The 26282-nt window shown below is 49.0% G+C and overlaps 3 protein-coding genes across 8 annotated transcripts in view; 2 read left to right on the top strand and 1 right to left on the bottom strand.

Annotated features, from left to right (window-relative positions):
- LOC309375187 (interferon-inducible GTPase 5-like) overlaps positions 1–729 on the top strand; it is a 205941-nt gene extending 205212 nt beyond the window's left edge. Inside the window, exon 2 of the transcript XR_014170815.1 lies at positions 170–729. The gene's annotated coding sequence lies outside the window, so the exon portion shown is untranslated. The remainder of the gene's footprint in view (positions 1–169) is intronic.
- Positions 730–848: 119 nt separating this feature from the next.
- SMG9 (SMG9 nonsense mediated mRNA decay factor) lies at positions 849–17180 on the bottom strand. 3 transcript variants are annotated; one of them, XM_081920714.1, is made up of 14 exons: positions 17005–17180; positions 13916–14072; positions 13757–13831; positions 12629–12872; positions 10573–10670; positions 10172–10284; positions 9186–9297; positions 8480–8575; positions 7909–7994; positions 6558–6664; positions 5661–5768; positions 5274–5399; positions 3356–3500; positions 849–1604 (listed from the first exon to the last, which is right to left on the bottom strand). In XM_081920714.1, the coding sequence occupies exons 2-14, from the start codon at positions 14057–14059 to the stop codon at positions 1526–1528; spliced, it is 1533 nt and encodes a 510-aa protein (XP_081776840.1). In that variant the 5' UTR covers positions 14060–14072; positions 17005–17180; the 3' UTR covers positions 849–1525. The 3 variants fall into 3 exon arrangements, with proteins under 3 accessions (XP_081776840.1, XP_081776841.1, XP_081776842.1); XM_081920715.1 differs by lacking the exon at positions 17005–17180 and adding an exon at positions 16697–16795; XM_081920716.1 differs by lacking the exon at positions 17005–17180 and having other exon boundaries at positions 12629–12889; positions 13916–13979.
- On the top strand, positions 17024–26282 carry LOC309375117 (uncharacterized protein). Of its 4 annotated transcripts, none has more exons than XM_081920586.1 (3): positions 17024–17157; positions 20605–20691; positions 23837–26282. In XM_081920586.1, exons 2-3 carry the CDS (start codon positions 20611–20613, stop codon positions 26006–26008), a joined length of 2253 nt encoding a protein of 750 aa, XP_081776712.1. In that variant the 5' UTR covers positions 17024–17157; positions 20605–20610; the 3' UTR covers positions 26009–26282. The 4 variants fall into 4 exon arrangements, with proteins under 4 accessions (XP_081776712.1, XP_081776711.1, XP_081776710.1 ...); XM_081920585.1 differs by having other exon boundaries at positions 17122–17240; XM_081920584.1 differs by lacking the exon at positions 17024–17157 and adding an exon at positions 18492–18841.

Raw genomic sequence — 26282 nt, 5'->3', positions numbered from 1 at the left:
AGTCCTCTCCAACCACATCCATGAAGCATGACAGGAATCATGTCACAGATGAAAAGCTCTCCGGGATTTTTGGCTATGGTACATGTACTTCACTTCTGCCAACCTATAAACAAAGCCAGTGACAGTCCGCAGAACAGGGAGGGCAATCAGGCTGTCATGACGACGGTAGGAAGTGATGGAGGGAAAAGCAATGACGTGTCAGCGTCATTCCTGACAGTGGACGGTGCATCAAAAGGCGTTTGCTGAAAAACATTCCCTGGAGGAAATATGCTGGCAAAGCAGAACCCAGCACAGTTGACTCCTGCCTCCCACCCATCAGGTGATTGACAGGTGGATGTGGTTTTGTGGATATTACTTTGTGGGTCAGATTACACCCAAAAGTGGCCCATGGACCAGAGATTCTCCACCCCTGTGCTAAAGAGATGTTCTGCCACCTCCAAGGTGGATTGGAGGAAATAAAAAATATTTTCAAGCCAACTTTCATTTTGCACAGGAGCCCATCACTCAAGAATCATGCCTTCTTATCTTTCTCTTGGTCAGGGTTTCCCAAACTTGGGTCTCCAGCTGTTTTTGGACTACAACTCCCATCATCCCTAGCTAACAGGATCAGTGGTGATGGGAACTGTAGTCCAAAAACAGCTGAAAACCCAACTTTGGGAAACCCTGCTCTAGGTTGAGTCTTCTTATATCCCTTCTTCAGAGGGATGCAATTACAGACATTATTCTTTCAATAATTTTATAGGCCAGGCTATGCTCAACATATAGGCATCTGTGCATATCCACACTAGAGATACTGTTAACAAAGGAGGCAGTCCGGAGTTTTTTGGGCGGGAAAGCCACACACAAGGTGAAACGGCACAAACAATTTATTAAACAAGAATGTCATATTCCCCAAAGGGAAGTTACTCTTAACTCACATTGCTGCAGGAACAAGAAAGCTAGGCTTGGATCGAGGAAAGGGGCAGAGACTTGAGGAGGGGGAGATGCGCTGGGGTCCAAGTCCCTCAAAATGGAAGGTTATGAGCAACACTCAACTACAGGGAAGTACTATCTCAACATATACAAAGCAACAACTCTCGCTCCCCACTGACCTTTGCCCTGACCCACCACTGCAATATTGCAGAGATATTATTTTTCCTGCTTAGAAGGGTAGGAGGAGGTTACTGGTGGTTCTTGTCATAACTCCTACACTGGCTTCTGCTTTCTGGAGGGAGTCGCAGCCCATGAGAAGACATGCAGAGCTCTCCCGTCTTTGCATGTAGGTGGGAATCGGAGCCCTAAGAGACATGGAGCAAGACCCATGCTGGGCGGCCCAGTAGGGACACCACACCAATCCTGCGTTTCTGCTCCTTGCATAGCATCACTGAAGGAGGGCTAGTGCCCACCCCCTACAGCTCCCTCTCTGGGAGACACACGTCGCTTTGTGCCTCTGGACGCCGGCTCAGATGCCCTGGCCCACCCAGCTCGGGGGGGGGGGGGGGAGCCTGGCTGCTATTTGGCAGCTACCAATGCGAGGATGTCACACTCAGGCCAGCAGGCGGCTGTACTCGGAGAGAGCAGAGGATTTCTTCACACCATCCCAGATGCGAGCTGCATAGTGGAACCTGCCGGGGAGAGGGAAAGGGACATGGCAGTCAGCTTCAGCCCTGAGGCAAACTGGGTCCTACTGAGTTATCTGCTCTGTTCCACAATAGCCTCACAATACCAATTATGTTATGGCAAGTTAATCCGCATACGTATATTATTTATTTCTACTTTCAACTGGCAGATACAGATATATATATATATATATAATGTGTTTGTGTTAATTTTTTTGGAAGCAAGTTACAAGGGAGAATGAGCACACTGGAAAGAGACAAAAACCCCAGAAAACCGAGGCATGGAAAGAAAGAAAGAAAGAAAGAAAGAAAGAAAGAAAGAAAGAAAGAAAGAAAGAAAGAAAGAAAGAAAGAAAAGAGAATCCATGCCTGACACAGACAAAACTCAGGTTTTCAAGTTTTTGTCAGCCACATCCTATTTCTAAATTTCTGTGTGCAGGAGAGCTAGAAACTTGCTTTAATATACAAAATGTGCATCTTCAAAGGCAGATTTTACAACTGAAATCCACTTGTGCAGTGGGCCTGCATGCAAAGGAAATTTGGCAGCCCTTTCTCTGGCATACCAGAACAGGAGAAGGGCAGGCTTTTCACTCCTACGTAAGGGTGACTGGGGCCCCTCTAAAATGCACTGTGGCTCACAACGCTAGCCAGCTGCCCGCAACTCCATTTACTATGGCAAATTTACCTCTTGCATCTCCTGAGGATGATCTATATAGTGCACAACAGACTGAGAGTATGCACGCTCCCAGGAGTGAGGCAGCTTTCATTATGCAGTGAAACTCACATTGCGTTTATAGTAGAGGCATTCCTGACTCTCACACCCCTAGGTTTAAAATCCTCTTAAATCACATGAAAAGGTTAAGATGGAGCCACTTCAAAGTACGATGTACATCTTATACAGCAATTTTTGCTCTGTTCTGAGCGGGTCTTCAGAATAACATACCGGTACTTTTAGACATCACAAAATGTCCAGTATACGCATCTCAGAATTGCCAGTTAAAGAGTCTGATGCACAGGTTCCTATCTCTGTGAAAACAAACTTTTCTTGCTAATTGGGAGCAATTAGTAATTTACAACACGTTTATGGCTTTGTTAGAAGTGTGGTTTTACTGCTTGTGATAGGAGCCGGTTGTTTCGAGCTTTTATAACTTTGCAATAAGCTTAAGGTTTTGTGACAAGAAAAATTGTTTTAAGAAAGAAAATATTGTTTTAAGATAAGAGAATGGGGACCAGAAGGCTGGTAATGTGATTGTGGTCTGTATCACCTTTCTTGGTGTGGACATCACAGAGATGCAAAATATGCCTTCCTCCCCTATGTAACAGGCTCAGCTGGGCGACCTTGGGTCAAAGGAAATTATTAACAAGATGCTCAGCTCTGGGGTCATTGTCTGAAACCAGCCAAGGCAGGGTGGTGCAAAAGGCACCGTATTTGCCATGCTTCCTGGAAGGCAGGCATCTGCCAGCACATGAAGTGATGACACATTAACTCGCTCAACTCAAAAGGGAGCCTAGCACCTTCAATATGAAGCTTTATTGTGACATGAGCTTTTGAAAGCAGAAGCATACTTTGCCAGATGGGGAAGCTGGAACGTTATTTAATTACATAAAATCATTAGTGGGGAGAGCGACTTGCCTGACGAGAATGGATGGCTGATCAGATGCTCAATGGGCCTTGCAACCCCCCAAGTTAAGACCCCTCTTAAGTTATTCTCCTATGCTACTTCAAACACCAAAATCTCTCTCTCTCTCTCTCTTACCAGTTCTTTTCGGTCAGGATGGTGTGGGAGAGCTGAGGCCGGGACATAGACATAATCTGGCTCCGAAGCTTGGCAATCAAAGACTGGAAACTGGGGTGCCCCTTGTACCCAGGCAGCAGGGAGAAGAGGGGGCCGCTCCCAGGGGCTGCAAAGGAAAGGAAGACAGGCGGGTTACTCCATCCGTTGGGGCATCTGGAGCTTTCACCAGAATGTAAACAGCCCTTTTCCAAAAGGAATTGTAATGAGAGAGAGAGAAAAAAACCTATCAAATAATAAAAAAAACTGATCCTAGGAGGAAAAAGCAAGCGATTTGTTACCTGGTGTAACTGAGGTGGCAGTTCAAGCCGTGATGGGGCCATCACCCGCATCTGGCTGGGTTGAAAGGGCAGGCAAACTGCTGCACCGGCCCAGGAGATCCTGGGCTGGCTCAGCCCCTCGTGGAACACCCTGTTTAGGGGCTTTCAGTGGATTAAACTAAACTGGCACCAACTTCACAGGCACACGGTGGATGGAGGGACACCTTCACACAATCCACACCCCCCACCAGCCCAGTACACTGGGGGTGCAGGTTGCAGTGTTATTTGGAGCAGCAGGGAGAAATTCAATGGATGGATTTTGCTCTGTGCTCCAGGGTTGCTGCAATTCATCATATCAGGGCAGAACTATACGCAATCCATGCAGAAACCTAAATCACTAATGCAACATAATTCTGCTATTTTGGCTAAACAGGGCAGGCAGTGAAATGTGCTCTTAAAGCCTTCCCTTCCTGCAGTTTCCCCACCCCAACTGTTCTTCTAGTAAAAGCCTATCTTCTACCCAGAGTAAAAGTAAAGGTAAAGGACCCCTGACAGTTAAGTCCAGTCGCAAATGACTCTGGGGTTGCGGTGCTCATCTCGCTTTAGAGGCCGAGGGAGCCGGCGTTTGTACGCAGTCAGTTTTTCCAGGTCATGTGGCCAGTATGACTGAGCCGCTTCTGGTGAAACCAGAGCAGCGCACAGAAACGCAGTTTACCTTCCCGCTGGAGCGGTACTTTTTTATCTACTTGCACTTTGATGTGCTTTTGAACTACTAGGTTGGCAGGAGCAGGGACCGAGCAACGGGAGCTCATCCCGTTGCAGGGATTTAAACCACTGACCTTCCGATCGGCAAGCCCTAGGCTCCGTGGTTTAGACCACAGTGCCACCCGCATCCCAAGTTACCCAGAGTAGACCCACGGAAATTAACAGACCTAACATAGTCATGATCAATTGCAATGGGTTTACTCTGAGTAAAAGTGGAATACCACCGCATCCAGTTAAGCTCTTTTTTTGAGAGAACTTGGCAGATTGCTGGAAGGGAAGGATTCTGAGCACACGAAAGGGCTAAGTCTGTTGCCATCCCCATCCCCTCTTAAACCCAGGAGCCACCTGCAACTAATTCATATGAAAAAGAAAATGGTAGGCAGGTGACAGGATTTCCAAGGCTGATGTGGGACCGATGTTGTGCATTGCTTCTCTTTTTCAGTTTTGATTTAGTATTTGTATCCACCTTTTTAAACAACACGCTGTGCTCCAGGTGGCTCGCAGTAGCAATATTAAAAAATCAGCAGACATTGCGATCACTGTAATCATATCTAAAGCATGGCAGTGTATAAATAAAGAAGAAAACGAGTTCAGCAAACAATGCCATTTGATACAAACTCATAATGAATCAAAATGCCAGAAATGGCTGCTGAGCACCAGCTCTGCTCTCTTGAGTCACTCAGCATGCATCCCTTACCTGCTCACATGGTGAGCTAAATATTAAATGTGGATTCAATTATGTTGGGGACCAGTTGGCAGAGGAAGCTGCCCAGAGGTAGAAGGCAGCGGGGGCTTCAGCCCTTCTACCTGTTTAAATGCCAAGCAAAAGGGCTGGAGACACAGCTCCAGCTACTCACCTGCCCTGGGCAGAGCATCATCCGAATCGCTGTCCATAAATGGCAGCAAGAACAGGTTGACCTCTGAGTCCAGGTAACTTTGAGGAAGGCCAGGAAATATGTTGCATTCCAGCATGGAGAGGGTGCCTGGGGGAAAGAAACAGTGCGGTTAAGCAGACAACTTTCTTGAGATAACAGGAAAAACGATTTTCTGGGTTTGGGGGGCTTAAGAGGTGGCAGCCAGGAAGTCAGTGCTGCCTGCTGGCCCACTGGGTCAGCAACCTGCTGTATTTGGTATGTATGAGAAAGCCCAAGTCTCTACATTGCCTCCTTCGGCAGGCTTCATCTTCTAGCTATTTTAAGCTCCACAATCTGGCCTTTCAAATACATTGCAAAGAGGCACATTACCTTTATATTTCAGGTGAGAGTGCATCATAATCTTGTCAATAACCAGGTGCATCTGCTTCAGGTTCCGGGGGCAGAAGTTCTCCCTCTTGGCTTTGTTCTGGAGAAAAACTAGGGGAGAGAGAGAGAGGGGGGGGGGTTTACAGGTGTCCTAAATGTGCCTGTCCCCATTGCTGAAATCTAAACAAGAAGAGATAGGGCCACCCGACCCTAAGCCAGAACTTCATCCAATTGTGGCGCTCAAATGAAGAGTTGTCATCTCTTCAGATTTCTGACTTGGCAGCTGTTAACTGCTGTGGGCATTATTTTGCCATGTCTACCAGGATGCTGCACAAACACAAAATCTAGGATCCAGCTTGCAGCTTGGGGAACCTCAGCTGTGTTTCAAGAGAAGAGCTGGGGAAACGAGGAAACACCAACTAAGATGCCGTTGGTGGCCTCTTTCTGCTTTACCCCTTGTTCTCACCATCTCTAGCCCCTTGGGTCTCTGCCTCCACCCCCCACCATCCTTTGCTTTCTACCCCACTGCCAGCTCCAGGTGTCATGAGGCCCCAGGAAAAAGGGTTCTCTGGTGGTCTTCTCCCTTTATTGGTGGGACATTGGTAGCGATCCAAGCAGCACCAAATGGCAGGAAGCCACTTAAACTTCCACAGTGCCTTGAATTGGGGGTCTGGTGGAAAATTAGAACTGCTGCTGTGCCTGGCCACCAGCTGCTGCTCTCATTGGGAGTACCCAGATATAATTTTATCTTTCTCTAGGGAGGCCCTTTGAGCAGGTGTCGACTGTAGGCCATCACAGGACCCTGCCAGATGCAATCACTCTTGGAGACAGGATCCTGGGGTGAGGGTGGGACAGGCCACTTATCCAGCCCAATAAAGACGTCCTTATGCTGTTTCATACCAATGTGAGGGTAGTATTCTGTGCCCTCATCCGAGCCAGAGGAGCCGCTGGATTCATGACTGGGAGACGGGGTAGAGGGCTTTACCATCTCAGCTGTCTGCAAAAACCTGCAACAAAAAGCCACTTGCAGTTGAAGACTAGGAATAATATTTTGCAAAGAATAAGTAAGATGAAGCATTGTCTGAATAGACCTTGTCCAACCTCTGGTGGAGAATGGAAATACGGCAGGTTCTTTCTGCTACCAGCCATTTTTTATTTTTTGCTGTTGCCAATTCTGAGAGCACAAATAGCTGGGGCAGCTTTAAAGATGGCAATAGAAGCATGAAGGTGAAAGAGGCATTTTTCTTTTTCCTTCATCCAGAGATACTGGGCTAGCACCTACTGGTTGGCATTAAGATGGCCAGTTAGTACCCACAGAAATAGATAGCCCTGTACTGTCTGAAATGGATCAAACCCAACCAGCCCATCACAATCAGACATACACTCAGAACTTACAATACAAAACAAACATTTTTTCCTCTTGTCAAGACCGCTTCAAAATATATAGCGCAAAATACTGACTTTTCGGAAATACTGGGTGTTTCTCAAGGATTTTAAGTACCAACAAACAGGAGAGTCACCAAAAGAAAAAATCCAATCTCAAGACTGCGAATTTCTCTCAAGATCAACCCTGCAATTTAGCTTTCGAAATCTCTGAATTTTGAAATATACCTGCACAACTTCAGAGCTGAGGAAACAAAATGAGGACTTCCAAGTGCATATCTGAAATCTTTCAATTCCCTTAACTTACGGGTAACAGCATATATAAAGAACATGAGGTCCTATGTTTTGTCTAGTAATCTCCAGTTAAGGGGCACCTAAATCCAATGCCAATGAAATCTTAGGGACTGAGTAAAGTTCCCAGTGCTCAGAGGGTCATATCTTCAGCATCCGGTATATCTGGCACCTCTCTGCAGTATCCCAGACACAAAATAAATTACACCTTATTTGTATTAAATTATAGAGGTAGCAAAATCCACCACTTGTGGGAACAAGTTGCATGCTACCCAAATGTAGAATTCAGGTTCAGGTTTGAAGGGAAAGATTATGCCCAGCCCTCTTGCTTAGGCAGCAGGAAAACGAAGGGGCTTAACTTCTGACCCTGGGGCACTAGGGCAGGCTTCCTCAAACTCGGCCCTCCAGATGTTTTTGGCCTACAACTCCCATGATCCCTAGCTAGAAGGACCAGTGGTCAGGGATGATGGGAACTGTAGTCTCAAAACTTCTGGAGGGCAGAGTTTGAGGAAGCCTGGCCTAGGGCCTTTGGTTTGACTCTTTTGTTTCCTACGGCTGTGTGACTAGCATGTCTCACCTGTACAGGCTCAGATCAGTAAACCAGTCTTGTACCACGATGACCACATGGCAGACAGTGAAGAGGAAAGCAGCAATCTGGAGGGACTGGAAGGAAAGCAGATGTGAGTAGGAGACGGGTCAGGGCTTGGGACCTCAGGGTACAAGGTTTTGATCTGAGCATGCTCTCAAGAAAGCAGGCCAAAGGACACCTTTGCTCCTGTGCTGAAAGCGCCATGCTTCAAAACCAGCTGCACTTTTGGTGGGAAACATCCTTTGGCATTATATGGGGTCAGATGAGTTTATTGAAGGGACAAGGCCAGTGAAAAAAGAGTTGAGGTTGAGTTATATTCTAAAGATTACAGAAGATAACAGAACTGAGCCAGGAAGCTGGCTTGAAAAGGGCAGGAATTCCCCATTTCTCCAGCTTTGCTTTCACTTATGCCTTAGCACTGTGAGGACCAACGGGACAGGGAGCTACCTGTCTCTATACGGAGATTCACCCCCATCATCTGCCAGAGGTGAAGATTCTGCAGCTTATTCCCTACACCCACATCCGCCACCATCACCTGACACATACAAATGATCCCTACCTGCATCTCAACGTAGGTATGTGGCAGATTGTACTCCGGAGGCAGCTTGCGGTCATTGTTGATCAAGTGGTCTAGAATGGAGGGACTGAGAATGGGCTACAGAGAGGGAGAGAGAAAGGAAAAAGCCTTTGGAGGGTTTTGTTCACCGTAGTTTCTAACCTGAGGATACCCTGTTGTCAGTCCTTGTTTCTTAGCTAAAGCTAGGCCTTTCCTAGGGCACTAGGTTTTCCTACTGAACGATGCTACCTCCTTCTCAACAACTCATGGATGAAACATTATATCCTGTGAACTGAGAATGTGACCAATTTATATTCTTACTCGTTTTGTCTTTCTTCACTCAACTAGATGCTCAACAAATTTGGTACTCACATAGCTCCAACCTCTCCTTTCTTGTATCCCATCTAACAAACCCAATGGATCACTTTCTGCTCTCCAGACAGGACTTGCTGCTCTGTCCTGCTCTCCCACACTCTGGGAACAGATGTCTTGTGGAACAGAAGCATTATAAACTGCCTTAAAGATCAGCTGCCTTGATCAAATAAGCTTCAATCTCAAAACAAAAACAAATAGATCTTTCACCAGATGTGTTTGTGGCAAGGCAATGGAGGTCTGGCATTTAAACCCATCCAGGGTCTACTGGAAGCTGCATGGAGAATTCTCCAAAGACAGTCGGAGGCAATTGCAGAAAGATGACCAAAGCAGAGACCTGAGTGTCAAGGAAGATGATACGCTCCTGGGTGATGAAGAAGTCGATGCCGCTGGTCTGGTTGCCCCCACGCTCCTTGATCTCCTGGCTCTGAGTGCGGAACACATAGGTTCTGGAAGAAAGGATTGGCAGGAAAGACAAAGCAGAGTTGATAAATCTATATTGAATTCTGCTTGTCGCAGTGAAGACTGATCACTGACTGGCTGAGCAAAGGCATGGAATGTTCAATCATTCCTAGTGCTTAAAGAAAAAAGATGAGAAAACGTCTGATGCCACACATGTCAGTGTGAGGGAAAGAAAAGCTGCCAGTTTAGCAGGGATTATAATCTTATTTAGATACTGGGGACAGGAGCAGATTCATGAGGCTGTGTTTTAACTGTTTTTTACTGTCATGACTGTGTATCACGTTGAGATGATTGTGTAGAAGGCAATGAATAAACTGATGGCGGTTGCGACAAGGCAAGCTTAGGGCTGGAAAGAGATTCTGGGATGTAGAGAATCTAAGGGGCAGAAATCTCAGAAGCAAGGTGGTTGAAGGAAAGATTCTAAGTACACAAATGAGAAACAGATGAAGGAGACTTAAGGGCAGAGGAGATAGGGGATAAAAACCATTAAGGGGAGGTGGAGGATGAATGTTACATATTGACTTGAACCAGCCAGTTATTTGGCTTAAGGCTTCTAGTACCGCTACATCAAGTAATGTCTCCAGTCCATCAAAATCACAAGGCAATAATCTTCAAAGCTTTACTTGCAGCATGCCCAAGATGCATTGCCCTGCATCTTCAGGCACCCTACCCCCTAAACAGCTAAGAGGATCTCCCAGCAGAGGAAGTCTCCCCAACTACTTTCCTTATTCTATGCAATTCATTCTCTCAACTTCCAACCCTTCATCAACTTCCAACCCTTCATCATCCAACCCTTTCCATTAAACAGCCTGACTCTGCAGTTATGGTTAACGGTTCCCCTGAGCCAAGCCCCCAAATTACCTTTGATCCTCTTCAGGCTGGTTGGCGGACAGCAGTGACATCACCATGGATTTGCCTGTGCCCTGCAGTCCCAGCACCCCAACCACCAGCACATCCGTTTGGTCCAGGAGATACTAATGTGGGACAGAGGGGGGGAAACACTTGTAAAACATAACCAGCTAGGACAGAAATCACAGGAGTTTTAAAGAGTGGGATTATCTAGGTATTGTTACCATCGTTTCTCAGTGCGGAGAAATGTTTCCAGGGAAATAACCCATCCCCAGTGCAGGCATACTTGATCACAGAACAAGTGCCGAGCAATTATAAAGTGCGATTACTGGGGGAGCGCAGGAAAGCTGCAGGAAGAGGAAGGGGTGCAGATGAAAGATGGCCAGTAGGAAGTCCCTGGACTTTCACAGTACCTCAATGGCGCTGTCACACCAGTTCATTTGGTCATCCACCAGCTTGATGCTGTGTTTCATCTTCTCCGGGGCTAGCAGCTTGGCCTGGCCAACCACAGCTGGAATGGCAAGAGGGTCAGAGGTCAACAGGGGCCAGGTGATAAGTCCCACATAAAGGTTAAGTGCATCATTATTTATTTAATTGAGTAGTTGTTTAATGCAAAAATAAATAAAGGTTGCCAGACAGCTTATAAAAAAGTGAGAATGGCCTAACGGAACAAAACAACGCATTCCAGTGAAGTCATTCCAATAACCCATAAGCAAAATATGGGCAGTGATCATTAACAGCTTTCAAAAGTCCCATTTACTCCCCATTAAATATTGCAGCTCTTTCTAGGAACAGCAATGGCATTTCATAAAGCGAGTCTGATTTTCCCAAGTTCTGCTCTGCCCTACTTCTTGTTTGAACTTTCGCCAGACATTCTCATACAATTCCAAGTCGTCGTCGTCCCCACAGTCACAGGGACTAGCACAGTGTTCCCCAAACTTTTTACACCTAGGAACCACCCCACCGCCAGATTAAAAGTGAAGGCACAGCACATACACCCAAGACAGGATACGTGCAAGATTTCTCCGTTGGTGCCTAGCACAATGCGTGGGACTTCCCATTTAACAGCACTTCACAAAGGTTGGAGCTCCCTTTGCTCGGTAAGTACAGGGCCAGTATCAGGGACAGACATAACTGTGCATCTGCTGAGGCCCACAGTACCTGCTGCCACCCTCCAGAGTTTCCTGGTCCTGCCGCTCTTCCTCCTCCTATCATTGCTTGCTCAGTTGCCCCCTTTCGAGTATGCAAGCAACGAAAAGTGGCAACTCGTCTGGGCAAATGTGCAGACCGGGCAAAAGAATGGGCAACAGTGACTTGGGAGAGGAGGGAACACGCTGCCCAGAGCCCCACCACCATCCTACAGCAAAGCAAACGGAATGGACACCAAGTCAGAAATGGTGCAACTTTCTGAGTTGCTGGCGATTCCAGAGTGTCAGTCCATTGTTGTGCGAGGGCTTATCTAGGCATCTTAACTCAGGACTCAATCCTTTACACGCTTACCTCAGATTAACCCCCAATGAACTCAATGGGACTTATAGTTTTGAACAGATGTGCATCGGATTGCGTTGTCACACTCTCAGGTTGAAGCTGGTGCCTTTATTTTGGGTGGCCACACAAAGTGCTGGATGTACAGTGGTACCTTGGTTCTCAAACGCCTTGGTACTCAAATGCCAAAAACCCGGAAGTAAGTGTTCCAGTTTCTGAACATTTTTCGGAAGCCGAACATCCAATGCGGCTGTCGGCTATTGTTCCCGGGGAGCCTGCACCAATCAGAAGCTGTGCCTTGGTTTTCAAACATTTCGGAAGTCAAACGGACTTCTGGAATGGATTAAGTTTGAGAACCAAGGTACCACTGTATTCATTTATGTTGGCCAATTCACCAAAGCACACTTCACGAGGCCCGGTGACACAGTAGACTAGAAGCTTACACTGAGAAGTGAAAGAGATGCTTTGCATACCTGACTGGCAGGGGTGCTTCTTAGCACTCTGTCTCTCATGGGAGTTTATTACAAATCAGGGCCTTAGACTGGTTAATTTTACAGTGGTACCTTGGTTTACGAACTTAATCCGTTCCAGAAGTCCGTTCTTAAATCAAGGCGTTCTTAAACCAAGGCGTGCTTTCCCACAGGAACAGGGGACTCAATTTACAAATGAAACAACCCTCAACAACCCTCAACAGGAAGTGAAACATGTTCCTATTCCAAGGCAAAGTTCACAAACCAAAACACCTACTTCCGGGTTTGCAGCGTTCTTAATCCAAGTTGTTCATAAACTAAGCTATTCTTAAACCAAGGTGCCACTGTATTTGATGCAGTGTGTAGACAATGCATTGGGCCCTAATACTTCCTCCATGCCCCTTCTCTCCTAATCACAGCTGGCCTTTGCAGCACCCAAAGTCTCTATATTGTTTTAGTCCGGAACAGGCCAATGAGGCTACACCTCCGGAAGTTGCCATCTCTCGTGACTTACGGTCCATGACGCTGCTGGGTGCGGTTGAGCCCATGCCCCGATTCTGGATCTGGTAGACCGGCTGCGTGGGGCGCTGGCCCTCCTTCTCCACCTTGGCGACAGCAGCGGGGGGCTGAGCGGACGTCTCCGTTGTCCCCGCGGGACCTTTGCCTTCCTCCCGTGACTTCATCAGCACAATGGGCTTCTCTATGGCCGGGGCGGCGGCAGGCGCTGGAGCAGGAGTGGGGGTTGGGGTCCCCTTGGACTGTGAGGACACAGAGGCTGAGGACACAGAGGCCGAAATCCAACATCTCTCTCGGCCAGAAACGGGAGCACAGCCTCATTGGCTGAAATGCAACACTGCCTCCTTCCCAGAGCTGGGCATGTGACCCCCCCCGACCTCTGTGCTATATAAAACAGCCAGGGTGGAAAAGAGGAGTCCCTCCTCTTGTGAGTGTCTACACTCCAGATTCCTTGTTCCTCCACCTCACCCTATATAACTTCTAAAAAGGAAATGCACACAGAGAAGATGAAATTAAAAGAAGAGGGAATCTCTCTCTCTCCCCAATCCCTTTTCAAACAGAGAGGTAAGGAAAGAAAGAATTGGCAGCTAAGAAGTCCATAGAATACTCCTCTCGAGGAAGTGGATCAGAGTACATAATTTTATATGCACCCCACCTCTGCACAGTTCAAAGCATGCTGAAGGCGACTGACAACAGGGGGGAAATATGTAACTGCAACGAACAAAAGTAAACAACAAATAAAACATTAAAAAACACAAAACTATTTCCACATCACAAAATCTAAAATGAAGACACAAAAAACAACAGCAACAATGGCCCCTACATACCCACCCACTGCCCTGTGATGTTTGGCTGAAGGGCATAAATGAAAAATAAATAAATGATAAGCTCAACAATAGCCCAGCCCTAGCTGCTAACCTCTAAGCTTTCTATTATATATCAACTGTCAATGACCGACAGCGTCAATAACTTCAGCTAAGCTTTGAATGGCAAGGCTGTTGCTCAGGAGCAAGCCAGAGCAGCCACAGGAGCTCTTACTGGCCTCTTCGGAGGGCAACCATGGGATCGAGCAGGGGACTAAGGCCCATCAGGCCACAGCGTGCTGGCATTTTGTCTCCCAACCTACCCTTTCTGCAGGTGGCTTGGCCAGGATGATGGGTGTCTTCTGCATCACGGTTCCCACCGGCTCATCCACTGGGTCCTACAAGGAGTAGAACAGGGTGAACTTGGAGCCCCACGTTGCTCCCTCACCTTATTCCCACCGCAGGCAAAGCGTGGAAATTACCCGCCGGTCTCGCTCGCGATCCCAGGGGACGTAGTCACGATCCCGGCCCGGCCCAGACAGGCTCTGGTGACCCAGCTCCTTGTCACGGTTCCAGCGGCGACGGCGCTCGTACAGCCCAGGCTGGCTGTGCCCTGACTCGGACATGTGGAAGCAGGACCTGGGAGGAGGAAAAACAAGAAGCTGAATAAATAATAGTAATATCTGGGAAACAAACTTTTGTCTGAGTACATAAACAGCAGCTGTCACCTGTTTCCGCAAGGATGCTAAGAGACACTCAACCAGCAGGTTTTGGTGAAGGGTCAGAAAGATGCAAGCAAAGAGCAGAGGAATATAACAAAGGGAAAGGGCTCTGACGAGGCCTCTCTTGCTATTTACATTGTGATCATGAGTCCTTTGCCTGGGGTCTCAGCTTGGGAGAACGTGGCTGAGGTGTAAAATATGTGTATGGAAAGCGTCCATTTATAGATCAAGGGTGATACTGAGAAGCCTTTGAGGGTTGGATTTGACTATACCTACCATACCTGAACAACCCTTCACTGAGTTGTTTCTTCGTCACGCTGGGGTGTGACTGAATGTTGAGAAGCAGCATGTGCAAAGCCCAAATATGCACTATTAAGAATACTCCAAAAACCAACAGGGGGTGGGAATTGCTTTTTCCTCTCTAAACTATCGGTCATGAAAACCAGAACAGAAGTACAATTTGGAATCGAATATTCTTCCCTTGCCTCTAAAGTCCAGTCGACTGAGTTTCAACTGCAGACCTACCCATTCCTTTCCCAAGGCACAATCCATACCTCTTGAGATACAGGAATTTGGGCCGTAACTCAAAGGCCTCAGGCCCTGAAACCTGCTTCAAGGTGGGCTCACAGCTCAGCAAGAGGATGCGGAACAGTCTCAGGTTCCATCTATGTCAGAATTAACCAAACATGAAGGCAGGACTAGGTAAGACCCTACCTAAGGACTTTAGAACAACAGCTGCCACTCAGGGCTGGGCTGGATCATTTGCCTTCACCATTGGGTGAGTTGGACCACTGTTGTTGCTTTTTAAAGGTGCTGTTTTGTTTTTTTGTAAGGCTAGGACCCGAACCAATGAATTCAAGAAAGAAAATTTTGACTAAAAACAGGAAGAACTTTCTGACAGCAAAAGCTGTTTGACAATGGAATGATCTCCCTCAGGAGGTTGTGGACTCTCCTTCATGGGAGGTTTTTAAGCAGAGGCTAGATGGCCACCTGCCACGGATGATCTTGTTGAGATTCCTGCATTGCAGGGGGTTGGACTAGATGACCCTTAGGATCCCTTCCAAATCCAAAATTCTATGATTCTACAATGCTGTGAAACAGAAGCAGATGTGTACAGGGGTAGGGTGATAAGATGCCAAAGCTGAAGGAAGCCTTACTCCTGTAACAAACCTGTCCTTGTACTAAAGGGATACCTGCAGGCTCTCTACAAGTGCCCCCAGTCATTCAAGGTAAGGATTTTCAGGGGTGGTGTCCTACCTGTGCAATTCCCTTCTTCACCAAGGCCTACCTAGTGCCAATACTGTTATCTTTTGGATGCCATGCAAAAGCATTTCCATTCTCTTAGGATTTCTAATGCATTTAGCATGCTGTAATTTTATTGCACTTTGTTTCGATTTCAGAATTTTTCTTTGGTTTTGCAAACCACTGGAAGCTTCACTGAAGATCGGCATATAAATGTCTGTAAACGTTCCTCGATGTTTAAAGAGCTGTGTTGTATACATTCCAGTAGGCGCAACATTTCCTCCTCTGTACCTATCAAAATTCCCTCCTTCATGCAACTATTAAAAATATAAGGGCCCTGCTTGCACTTTAAGGTGACCAGGTGCAAAGGAAGGGAGTGTTGAACATGGCACTGTGTTGAAGTTTGGGATCAAAAGTGGGACCTAGATCAGCAAATTACTTTAAGGTTACTGGCCTAGATTAAACACTCATCTGACTCAATGGCTGCATCCAGATAACACAATAAAGCTAAGCCATGAGTAAGCATGACTGGAATAAACCTAGCCTCCCTCCCAGGGATAGCCACAAAAAAATTTTGCTTCTAGTTTTGATTAACCAGTTTTGGCTTCAGCATTACGTCCAAACTATGTTTAATCCTTCCCAACCTTATGCCCTCCAGATGTTCTGGACTACAACTCCCATGAGCACTGGGTGTGATGTCAGTTGCAGCCTAAAATATGTAGAGGTCACTATGGTTTGCTGAAACTCAAGCTAGTTCCCTAAGCCGCAGTGTGAAGTGACTTTGTTTCAAACACACCATTGCTGAGCTTAACGTGGACAATATGGCATGATGTGGATGATCAAAACATGAAGCATAAGCTTCTTTATGTCCACGCTGGGAGATAAACAAGGGCTATACCAGCCTGAGGGGAGGGGAGGCTTGTTATTGTCACAGTAAACCATGGTTTGTTGTTGCTTTTTATTTTTGCAATGTCTGAACACAGCCAATGTAAAGCAGCTTTCCCGGATCTCGTTTCAAACATGAGAAACCAACCCTGCAGTGCTCATTACAGCTGTGCATTAAGCACCTCAACAGGCAGCCGCAGAGAACAATATGGAGATGGGTTAGCAACCTGGAGGGAGAGGAACGGATTTAGTCCGCTTAAAGTTTCCATGCAAATAAAGAGAAGCTTGTGGGGGAAAAAGAGCAAAGTAAACATGCCTTGCTTAAAAATAAATAAATAAGAGTACAAATGGAGCATGGGAGGCACATGAAAATGATAATGCTTCTGAGCATGTGCAGAGTGTCTCACGACTTACTAATTTAACCACCTCCATTTACAGGGAAAGTTTCCAGGTCGGAAGTCATAGCTTCTACGCAAGGTCTAACCATAGGTTGTTGTTCTGGGCGGGGGGTGGGGGTGGGCAAGCAAAGGGACTATATTAATTGGCGGAAGGATACACTCGTATAATTCGGTTTAACGTCACTAATGCAGTATACAGCGGAGGGATATAGAGAAAAATAAGATCCAACCACCAGCGGATGGATACCGCAAACTCATTTTAACGTGTAGCGGATGGATACTAGGGCAAAACCCGGCACTACCCACTCCGTCCCAGAGAAATACCTGTGCGGCGGAGCGGTAAAATCCAGCAGCCCCGCTTACGCAGGAAAGAGATCCTCCAAGCGTCCCTTGAGGCAGAAGGTAGCCTTAGGCGGCGATAACACCTCGTTGAATGCCGGTTGGAATGCGGTCCTGCGAATCAGCGCATCTCGGAAGGTAGCAGGGTTGCGGACCTCATCGGCCACCGTTGCTTGAGCCAACGCGCATGCGCTGGGCGTCATTTCTCGCTCCGGGGACGGGTGAGCGCCGTTGGCTTTGGATTGACGCATGCTCAGTCTGCGGCAAGTGTGTGCATTGCAGCGCTGCCTTCGGAGCCTTTCGTTTGCCTAGCGTTGCGGAAGTAGTTTCATTTGTACGCATGCGTCAGAAGCCGACAGAACACGCGTAGATGGATCTCATTCCGGGGGCGGGGCGTGAAACCAGAGCGAGGCTAAAGGCCAGGCAGGGCGAATGGGGTAGGCGGGGCTTCCCACCTGGAATGGTAGTGGCGTGTAATGGTTGGAGCAGATTATTATTATTATTACTCTTATTATTATTATTACTACTACTACAACACAAAACTTTCCCCCAGCTATTAACTAGAACTTGCCACAGGGGGAGTATTTTGGTGGTGTTAATAAATAAGATCATAAAAATAAGTAGAAGTGTGTAGCCAAAAAAAGCAAAAAATAGCCCCTGGCTGCCTAATTCAATACAGCATTCAGTGCAATAAACTCGTTTATTCTGGAGTAGGCGGGCCCACTGAGCTAAAGGCTGCGTCAGGTCAATCATGTCTTCACTTTAAAAACTTTTTTTCTTCTTGCATTTGCTTGAATCCCCGTTTAAATCGATCTAAGCTAAATCCAAATCAAATGTGGAATTTCACAAAAGGCACACAAGCATCTCCTTGAGCCCCCTTTGGGGAGGGGGGTGTCACAATTCTACACCGGCAGCAAAAAACCGCTCCTGGAAGAATTATTCTGTGGAGACTGAAAACAAGACCAGCCAACTAGGATCCAAACTCGCAGCAGCCTTACCCACGTTAGGCTCGCTTTGTTCTCACAGCCTTCATTCCCTCAATCCGAAACGACCGCAGCTTCGTAAAGCCAAATAACGATCAGCGCTGCGGTTCCTTGAAAAACAAAAGACCGCCCCCGGAAGCCTTGCTCGGGCTCAAGAGTTGGAATAGGTAATACCAGTCCCAAAAGGGTGTCTTGGAGCATGTGCAGAGTGTCTTTGACTCTGCCCCATCCAAGAAATTTGTTCACAGCATGAGACTCAGGGTCGTGGTTTCGAGGCCCACGTTGGGCAAAAGATTCCTGCCTCGCAGCGGGTTGGTCTGCACGATCTTCGCGGTCCCTTCCAACTCTACAAGTCCTTCCAGAGCATGTGCAGAGTGCTTTTCAGCTCCCACGGGCTTTGAAGCATCCTTGCAGGGGGGGAAAGGTCCCCGTGACCACGAAGGGTGGTGAGTCCCAGGCGAGCCTGCGGCGCCATTAAGCTGAGGGACGGAGCACGGGGCGGGGAGTTCCGCAGGTCACCCGAAAGCGCTTGGCAGGGAGTGTTAAGGGGAAAAGGAATCGAAAGACTACAACTCCCAGCAGCCTCTGCGCCGTCGCCACCCCCACCTCCCCAGCAATCTCCGGGCTCGTTTCCGGCCGGTCGCCGTGCGCTTTGCAAAAGGGGAGGCGGCGGCCGCAGTAGGAAGAGCAGCGGCCGCGGTGCAGCAGGTCGCGTGCGGCGGGCTCTCCCCGGAGCGCGGGCTCTTGCGGATGCCCCGGGGCGCCGCCCTCCGAGCACCATGCGGGAGGGTCTGCTGGGCTGGCCCGGAGCAGCGGCGAGGCCTGCGGGACACGCCTTGGTAAGGTCGAACTGGAGCAAAAGGAGGCAAGTTTGCAGCCCGGGGGAAGGGGGCGCGCCCGCAGCCAGCAGGGACCCGATCCCTGCAAGGGAGAGAAGAAATGCCCGCGGCTAGATGCCAGGCGGGGCTTGGAAGGGGAACTGGCCTGGATTCGCCCCTTCTGTATAAAACGCAGAAGAGGAGTTGATTCGCAGCAGAGGCTGCTCAAATGGGGCGCTGCCCCACCAACTCCAGCCTCCCCCAGCTGCATGCCTTCCTACTTACTGCTAGTCCAAGGGGAATCACTGGCCGCCAGCTTCCTGCTCCTCCCCAGACTCAGAGTTGCCCTCTCAGCAGGGAGGAGGAGGGGGACAAAGCTAGAGGATTAGTTGGCTCTGTCTGCCAGGGTGGAGGTCTCTGCCATTCATTCTGCTGGTCCCAGTGGAGCTAAAGGAGGGATGGGCGGCCTCAATTTCCGTTTTGTGTGGCATGCGCACTGCTTTATCAACTGATGGTGTGCTGTTATGTTCCCCCCCCCCCCCAAAAAAAGCTGCAGCACATGGCCAGGATCTCTGCGCCATTACCGCAAATAGGAGCCCATCTAGTGCTGCACACCTTCATACAGCTGTCCCAGCAGGAGCTAGGTGGTCCTGTGACCTCCCTCTGGTCCACAGTCTGGATTCAGCCTCCTCCTTGTTTTTGCAGGGTTACGCTTGTGAACTGCAGTTCCTGAGCTTTAATTGTGGGAATGGCAGCCAGATCTGCTGTTCAAGACACGTAATCAGAACTCCTAGGTTAGGAACAGGAGCAGCTGCCTTCTAGTGGGTCAGGCCATAAGTCCAACTAGCTCCTGCTGCACTGGTGCTTCCTAAATATCTCTCCTCCGCCCCACCAACCACTTGAAAATTGCAGAGGGTCTTGGCGGACTGCTTAATGATTTTCCTGCTTGCTGTAGCAGTTGTAACATGCTGTGCCAGACGCTGCATGGTTTTTAATTGCATTTTAGCAGATGAGCCATAGACCACCTGGAAAAAGCTTGTGGGCCACTGAGACCAGTACCAATCTACACTGACTGGCAGTGACTCTCCAGGGTCCCTCCTTGGAGCTGCCAGGGATTGAGCCTTCATGCAAATACTCTACCAGTGAGCTGTGGCCCTTCCCTAAAATGTGCATGGCTCTGTTTCCATTTGAGTGCAAGGCATCCTTGCCCAACCTGATGCTCCCTCCGGATGTTTTGTGCTACAACACCCATCTGATGGGACTGGGAGTTGTAGCCCAAAGCAACTGGAGGGGGCACAAAGTTTGTAAAGGCTGGCGTAAGGGCTTGTGCAGCAGGGAGACTGGGAGCCAGATAGTGCTATGAGATGTCAAGGAGTGGCTGTTGAATCGCCAAAAAATGGCAACTCTGCCATTGGTGGAGCTTGCATGTTTTGCTCAGGAACAAAAGTTATTTGGAAAAGAGGGATGGTGATTTTTTTCTACAGCCCAATAGTGGAGCTGCAGCAGCTGCTACTGCTTGGTATGGGAGCTTGTGGCCTTGGTGGCATCAGGGGCTCCCTAGATCCAGGACTCCTGGGTCCCTCTTTCAGTCTTGCCCAATGGGCCCGACTGGAATTGATCACAGGGTCATCTTTTCTGTCCTCCTTTCCCCACTGTCCCACAGCAGGTTAGCCCATTTTGTTGTCTGGGGTGCGTCAGTTTCCCATATGACACGGCCCGCAGTTGTGAATTCTGATTTCTCAGGAGAACGTAAAGATCGTTCAAGATGTTTCTCTTCATTTCAGGGCGCTATGGACTTGGCAGGGATGGATGTTGGAGCTGAAATTGAACTGACAGAAGATGGGTCTCTGGATGAACTGCCTCTGCACTTGGTATGCAACAGGGTCTCAGCTCTTCTCCCTGTGGTGTGGGGAAACCTGAATTGCTTCATCTTTATAGATCTACACCAATGTGTGGCTTATGAGGGTCATATGAGAGGCAGGGGGTACCTGGGGTTCTGTACTCTTCTCTGTACTATCCCACTCACCCCAATATTGCATTTTGTCTAAATTTTGTGTGTTTGCCAGCTGTTTACACTAATCCAGAAGGTTACATGGAGCATCAAGTATACAGTGGTACCTCTACTTACAAACGCGATCCGTTTTGGGGTGCTGTTCGCACCCTGAAAAGGCTGTAAGTAGAGCGCCGCTACTGCGTGTGTGTGAAGCGCAGTAGAGCGCTTCTGTGCATGTGCGAAGTGCGCAGGTTGCTCCTGCGCATGCGTGCGTGGCGAACCCAGAAGTAAACACTTCAGCTTTTGCCGTGTTTGTAACCCAAAAAGCCACAATGTGAAGCAAACATTACACGAGGTATGACTTTACTAGTAAAAATATTCTGGTTTTTAAATAATCCCCATTACCCTAAATTAAGCCTTGTTGCTTATAGTGGTGAAGAGCATGAGCAGAGAGCTGGAAGTCCCATGATGCAGATCCCTGCCCCACAATGAACTTGAGCAGTAGCCTTAAATGCAAGTCACTGTCTTTAACCTTTTACATGGGGATAACATGGGTTTGCTTTGCACAGTCATTCTTCTTAGGATTGTCAAGAATAAACCTTTGATTTGTTTGAGAAACAAGCATATCACTACTAAATAATATTGGGTTGAGTCCACTGTTGGCTTCGCTCAGAGTAGGCCCACTGAAAGTAATGGGCAGGACTAACTTATACCCATGGAAATTAATGCAACTAACTTTGGATACAGCTGGATTCACCCTATTTGTTTTTATCTTGCTCTCCTTCAGAAGTGTGTGCAGAGCAAGGCCGTAGTCCACTCTCAGGGGGAAATAGTTTATTGTATTTATTTACATACATTGACACCCCACCTTTCTTCCATCGATGGAACTGAGGTCTCCCATCCAGGCCTTGATCCATCCCAGACCTGCTTAGCTTCAGCAAGGTGATGGGCTCGTGTATCGTTCAGCAATTGTTTGAACTAGACAGTGTTCTCAGTCCCAAACCTTTTAGAGATGAAATGGGGAACATGTGGCCCTCCAGATGTTGGATTCCAAATCCCTGGCCTTTGCTCATAAGGGCTTCTGCAGACAGGAGCTGGGGTCCAACAGCATCTGGATGGCCACAGATGCATAGGATTGCAGTATAAATCCTGAGAGGTGGATATCATAAGCTCCATACAAACCTTTTGGCATTCTCCGGGCTTCAGCAGAAGCCTCGCTTTTCCCCACGACTTACTAAAACTAGGCAGGAGAGCCCATGGGGTCAAGATGCTTTTCTGTCAAGGAACTCAGACATAGGCTTGGGATTCTAACTCACCAATTTCTCACATTCATTTTCTAATCACATTCCATTACTTGAAAACATGTTTGGTTTGGGTTAGTTCTTTCTCCTTTTTCTGCTTCTTTTATTTGACTTTTGACTGGTTTGACTTTTTTTGGATGATTATATTTTGATCTATGATTTTGTTGTTGTTTGACCACTTGGGGATGTTGTTTTAGAACAGAAAAGCAAGTGACCCAGAGCTGCCAGAAATCCCATCCGACAAAATTACTCTTGGTGTCCCAAGAGTCCGCCAAGCCTTGCATTTTGCAACCATAAGGCTAGAAACTTAAAATAGAGAGTCCTGAGTAGATCAAGAAATGCTGAGTGGATTGAGAAATGCCCAATACTTGTCTTCTGTTCCCTTCCTCCTCCCACCACCCCAAATTTGGAATTGTGACGTGCGCACAAACGTGTCCGTAGCATGTGATGCTTAATGGTGTCTGGTGTGGTGTTGTTTTTTATTGAAAGTATTTCAATTATAAAGGAATAAAGTGATGGAGAAAAAAGGGGTAGAAGTGAGAGGGGGGAAAGAACGAAGGTGTGTATAAGGGAAAATAAATATACACACAAAAATGCAATGTAATATACTCCCATGCATTCTTATCAGAATGAGCCCGGCCTTGGCTGGGGAGGGCGGGGTATAAATAAAAATTATTATTAATTATTATTATACAGTAGGCATGACCAAAGTCCGTTTTGGGGGCCCGCCGGTTGGTTTAATCTGGCCCCTGTGGCAGCTTATTTCCTGGGGTAAAATCCTAAAAGAAAACCTCAACAACCTCAATCCTTAAAAAAAGCTCAAAAACGTCAACCCTAAAAAAAAGCTCAACAACTTCACTTCAAATCTGGCCCTCTTTGAAAAAAATTTGGACACCACTGTTATACAGGGTGAGTCCTTTAAAAGAGGCCCCGTGGATAGAGTACACATGTTCCACGGGGCCTCTTTTAAAAAACTCACCCTGTATAAATTGATGTACAGTGGTACCTTGGTTAAGTACTTAATTCGTTCCGGAGGTCCATTCTTAACCTGAAACTGTTCTTAACCTGAAGCACCACTTTAGCTAATGGGGCCTCCTGCTGCTGCCACGCCGCCGGAGCACGATTTCTGTTCTTATCCTGAAGCAAAGTTCTTAACCTGAAGCACTATTTCTGGGTTAGTGGAGTCTGTAACCTGAAGTGTATGTAGCCTGAAGCATATGTAACCCGAGGTACCACTGTAGTGTTATTATCCTAAGCATATGTAGATGTTAATAGCCTGCTACGTTCTGTATCAACTCATTCCATTTATTTATTGTTTTGAAATAACTTTTATTAATTTTACAAAATAAATTTCACATTTACCACATTTAAAATTTAAAACCAAACAAGATTCTTCCGAATCTTACGACTTCCCTCCCTGCCCCCCCGTGGGGCTCTTTATATGTCTAAATCAACTGCGTATTATAGTTCTTCCCCAATATGGTCCTCCAAAATACCCACCGTCTTTGTAACGTTGCAAGAGTTAATGAAAGCCTGCCAAAGAACTCAAATGATTACAGTGTTCTTTTAAATACAGCCTATATATGTCCCATTCCCGATTGAAGCTTTGATCCCCTGTATCAGCTCATTCCAAATAACGTCCTATTTTTCCAAACAAAGCCTACGTCTGTAAGCAGGATTGGTGTCTGGTGTTAACATCTCTCTTTCTCCTTCCACCACCAGGAAAACGCCAAGAACTGTCTCTCCTGGGAAACCCTGGACGCCTCCAGCAGCGATGATGACGGGGAGGCCTATTTCACCTTCTACCTCCCCGCCCGGCGCCCGGCCCGGCCTGCTCAGCGCCTCCCGGCTCAGCGCCTGCCAGCCTCCCCCTCCGCCCGGTCGGCCACTTCCGCGAAATGGATACCTCCTTTGTACCCCTGCCCGCTGCGCCCCAGCCTTCCCGCTGCCCCCGGGAGCCCGGCGTTCGGTGCTCACCAGTGCCAGAAGTGCCTGCAGGTCTTCATGGAAGAGTGGCACTACGCCCAGCACCTCAAGGACCATGCCCAAGAGGAGCTGCAGAAGCCCGCGGCGCCACCACCCCGGGCACGCTCCCCGCCCCGCAAGCTGCGCTGCCTGGAGTGCGGCAAGCGGTTCCTGCACCCAGAGCACTTTGCCCGGCACACCAAGTGGCACCTGAAGCTGGTGCGGAAGGGCATCAAGGTCTGCCACAGGAAGGGGTGCAGGCGCTCCTCCTCTTCTTCCTCCTCCTCCACTTCCCCCGCCTCCCAAGCCGCCTATGTTTACAAGCCCGCCGAAACGCAGCTGGGAGCAAAAGGCGCGTCCGGCCTGCCGGCTGCGCAGGAGACTCCGGGGCAGCCGAAGAGGCTCCAGGTGCCCCGGACCCAGAAGGCGGGCAAGCGCAAATCCTCCAAGCACCAGAGGAAGCTGCCGGCTGCCAGTGCTCCGCCCACAGAGGGCCTGCTTGGTCCCGCCCACCCGGGGCATTCGGTGGCCATCTTGGACGGGGACATCGGCGTGGCCCTGCTGCAGCCGTGGCAGAAGCAGGAGGCCATCTTGGAAGGCCAGGTGGCGGGGGGCCTGTTCCAGCCGGCGGTCATGAACGCTGACAACCAGATCATCATCCTGGACGGCGACGAGGCGGAGGTGCAGGCCACCCTCTTCGACGGGCAGGGGAACGTCAACGCCCTCCGGCCTCTTTTCCTCCGAGCCGAGGAGCAGGCAGCCATTTTGGACTCTCCGGTGAGCCTGAGCTCCCTGCAGTTGGGCGGAGTCAATAAGGACCAAGCCGCCCATGCCACCGGCTGGGTCTCCCAGAACCCTTGCACGCTCCTCCGGACTGTGCTGCTCCAGGCAGATGAGCAGGGGGCCGTCATGGACGGCCAAGCGGAGGCCAGCCCCATGCAGCAGGTGATCATTAAGACCTCGGAAGGTGCATCTACGCTGTATCTGGACCCAGACCCTCACCTTTCGTCTGTGGACTTGGCCACCCTCCACCTGGTCCCTTTGCACCAAGAGTCTCAGTTTATAACTGTCCCGTACGGGAACGCATTGACCTTGGACAGCACAGATCCGGCCTGCGACGGGAACGGTGGTTGGGAACAGCCCCAGGCTGCCACCGTGCAGTTCTCGGGGTACGTGCCAAACCCGTGTCAACAAAACAAGCAGCCATCACCCCCGGCGACCGCCAACCTTTCCCCCAAAGGCTCCGTGGTTGTCCGCCTGCTCCCCGGCACGTCCGGGGGGGACCACCCCGAGGTCTTGGACCTGGAGTACGACATGGGCGGTGGCATCCCTGTGGCCTCTGAGCCGTGGGAGGCAAATGGGAGGGCTGGGCCAGAGGCCTACGGTGCCGAAGTGGTGGCAGCGGCAGAGGAGGACTTCATTGTGGTGGAGGTGGACCCTGACTCGAGAGGCCCCAAGATGGCGGCGGTGGGCCGCCCTCTCAGCAGCCACAGGCGGCGGGCCTCCCGCAGAAGAAGGGTTCAGAAGCCGGCCAGACGGAGGAGGACTACGTGGGGATTCCGGTGCCCCGATTGCGGGGCACGCTACAGCCGGGTGTCCCAGCTCCGTGCCCACCAGAAGTGGCCCCGGCGCCGAGGGCGGGGCTTCCTGTGCGAATGCGGGACTTCCTTCCGTGGCCTGCTGCACCTCCTGAGGCACCAGCTGCAGCACCTGGAGGAAGCCCTCTTCATCTGCGCAGCCTGTGGGAAGTCCCTCAAAGGGCACACGGGCCTCGCCAGGCACGGCTCCTGCCACCCTCGCCCCGCCCACTTCAGCTGCCCGTGCGGAGCCAGCTTCCGGCGCCTGTCCCGCTACCTCTGGCATCACGTGAGGAACCAGCGGCCCGGCCTGCGGGTGTACACCCTCTCAGGTTTCCTCCCCTCGAGCTGAGCCAGGTGGGCTCACTCAGTCAGGGCCCCAGGAATATCTGGAGGTCCTGTTGAGAGCGGACCCCCAGCCTTTCGCCCACCAGTCCCTTGGCGGTTCGCCTTGTATGTCTGGGGACCCGAAGACAAAAGGCTGCTGCTTCCGGGGGAGCATTAGTCTGACACGGTTTACTGGTTGTGAAGCTAAACTAGTTTCTGTTGGGATGTATTTCTTTTGTTTTGTTCCCCTCCTCTCATGTAATTATGACTGTGAAAATTAAAACAGCAAAAGATGCTGA

The sequence above is a fragment of the Podarcis melisellensis genome (assembly GCF_964234715.1).
Source record: "Podarcis melisellensis genome assembly, chromosome: 8".
Taxonomy (NCBI): Eukaryota; Metazoa; Chordata; class Lepidosauria; order Squamata; family Lacertidae; genus Podarcis; species Podarcis melisellensis.
Note: the sequence above shows the minus strand (reverse complement) of the source record. Positions and strands in the feature narration are given on the sequence as shown.

What these genes read in the sequence shown, in the direction of transcription:
- LOC309375117 (XM_081920584.1), top strand. Translation starts at nt 18,782, where the DNA reads ATGCGGGAGGGTCTGCTGGGCTGGCCCGGAGCAGCGGCGAGGCCTGCG. An exon ending in GGCCTGCGGGACACGCCTTG is followed by an intron (nt 18,842 to 20,604) that starts GTAAGGTCGAAC and finishes TCTTCATTTCAG; the next exon opens with GGCGCTATGGACTTGGCAGG. An exon ending in ATGAACTGCCTCTGCACTTG is followed by an intron (nt 20,692 to 23,836) that starts GTATGCAACAGG and finishes TTCCACCACCAG; the next exon opens with GAAAACGCCAAGAACTGTCT.
- SMG9 (XM_081920714.1), bottom strand. Translation starts at nt 14,059, where the DNA reads ATGTCCGAGTCAGGGCACAGCCAGCCTGGGCTGTACGAGCGCCGTCGC. An exon ending in AGAATACTACCCTCACATTG is followed by an intron (nt 5,769 to 6,557) that starts GTATGAAACAGC and finishes TCTCTCCCCTAG; the next exon opens with TTTTTCTCCAGAACAAAGCC. An exon ending in TGATGCTCTGCCCAGGGCAG is followed by an intron (nt 3,501 to 5,273) that starts GTGAGTAGCTGG and finishes TTTCCTTTGCAG; the next exon opens with CCCCTGGGAGCGGCCCCCTC.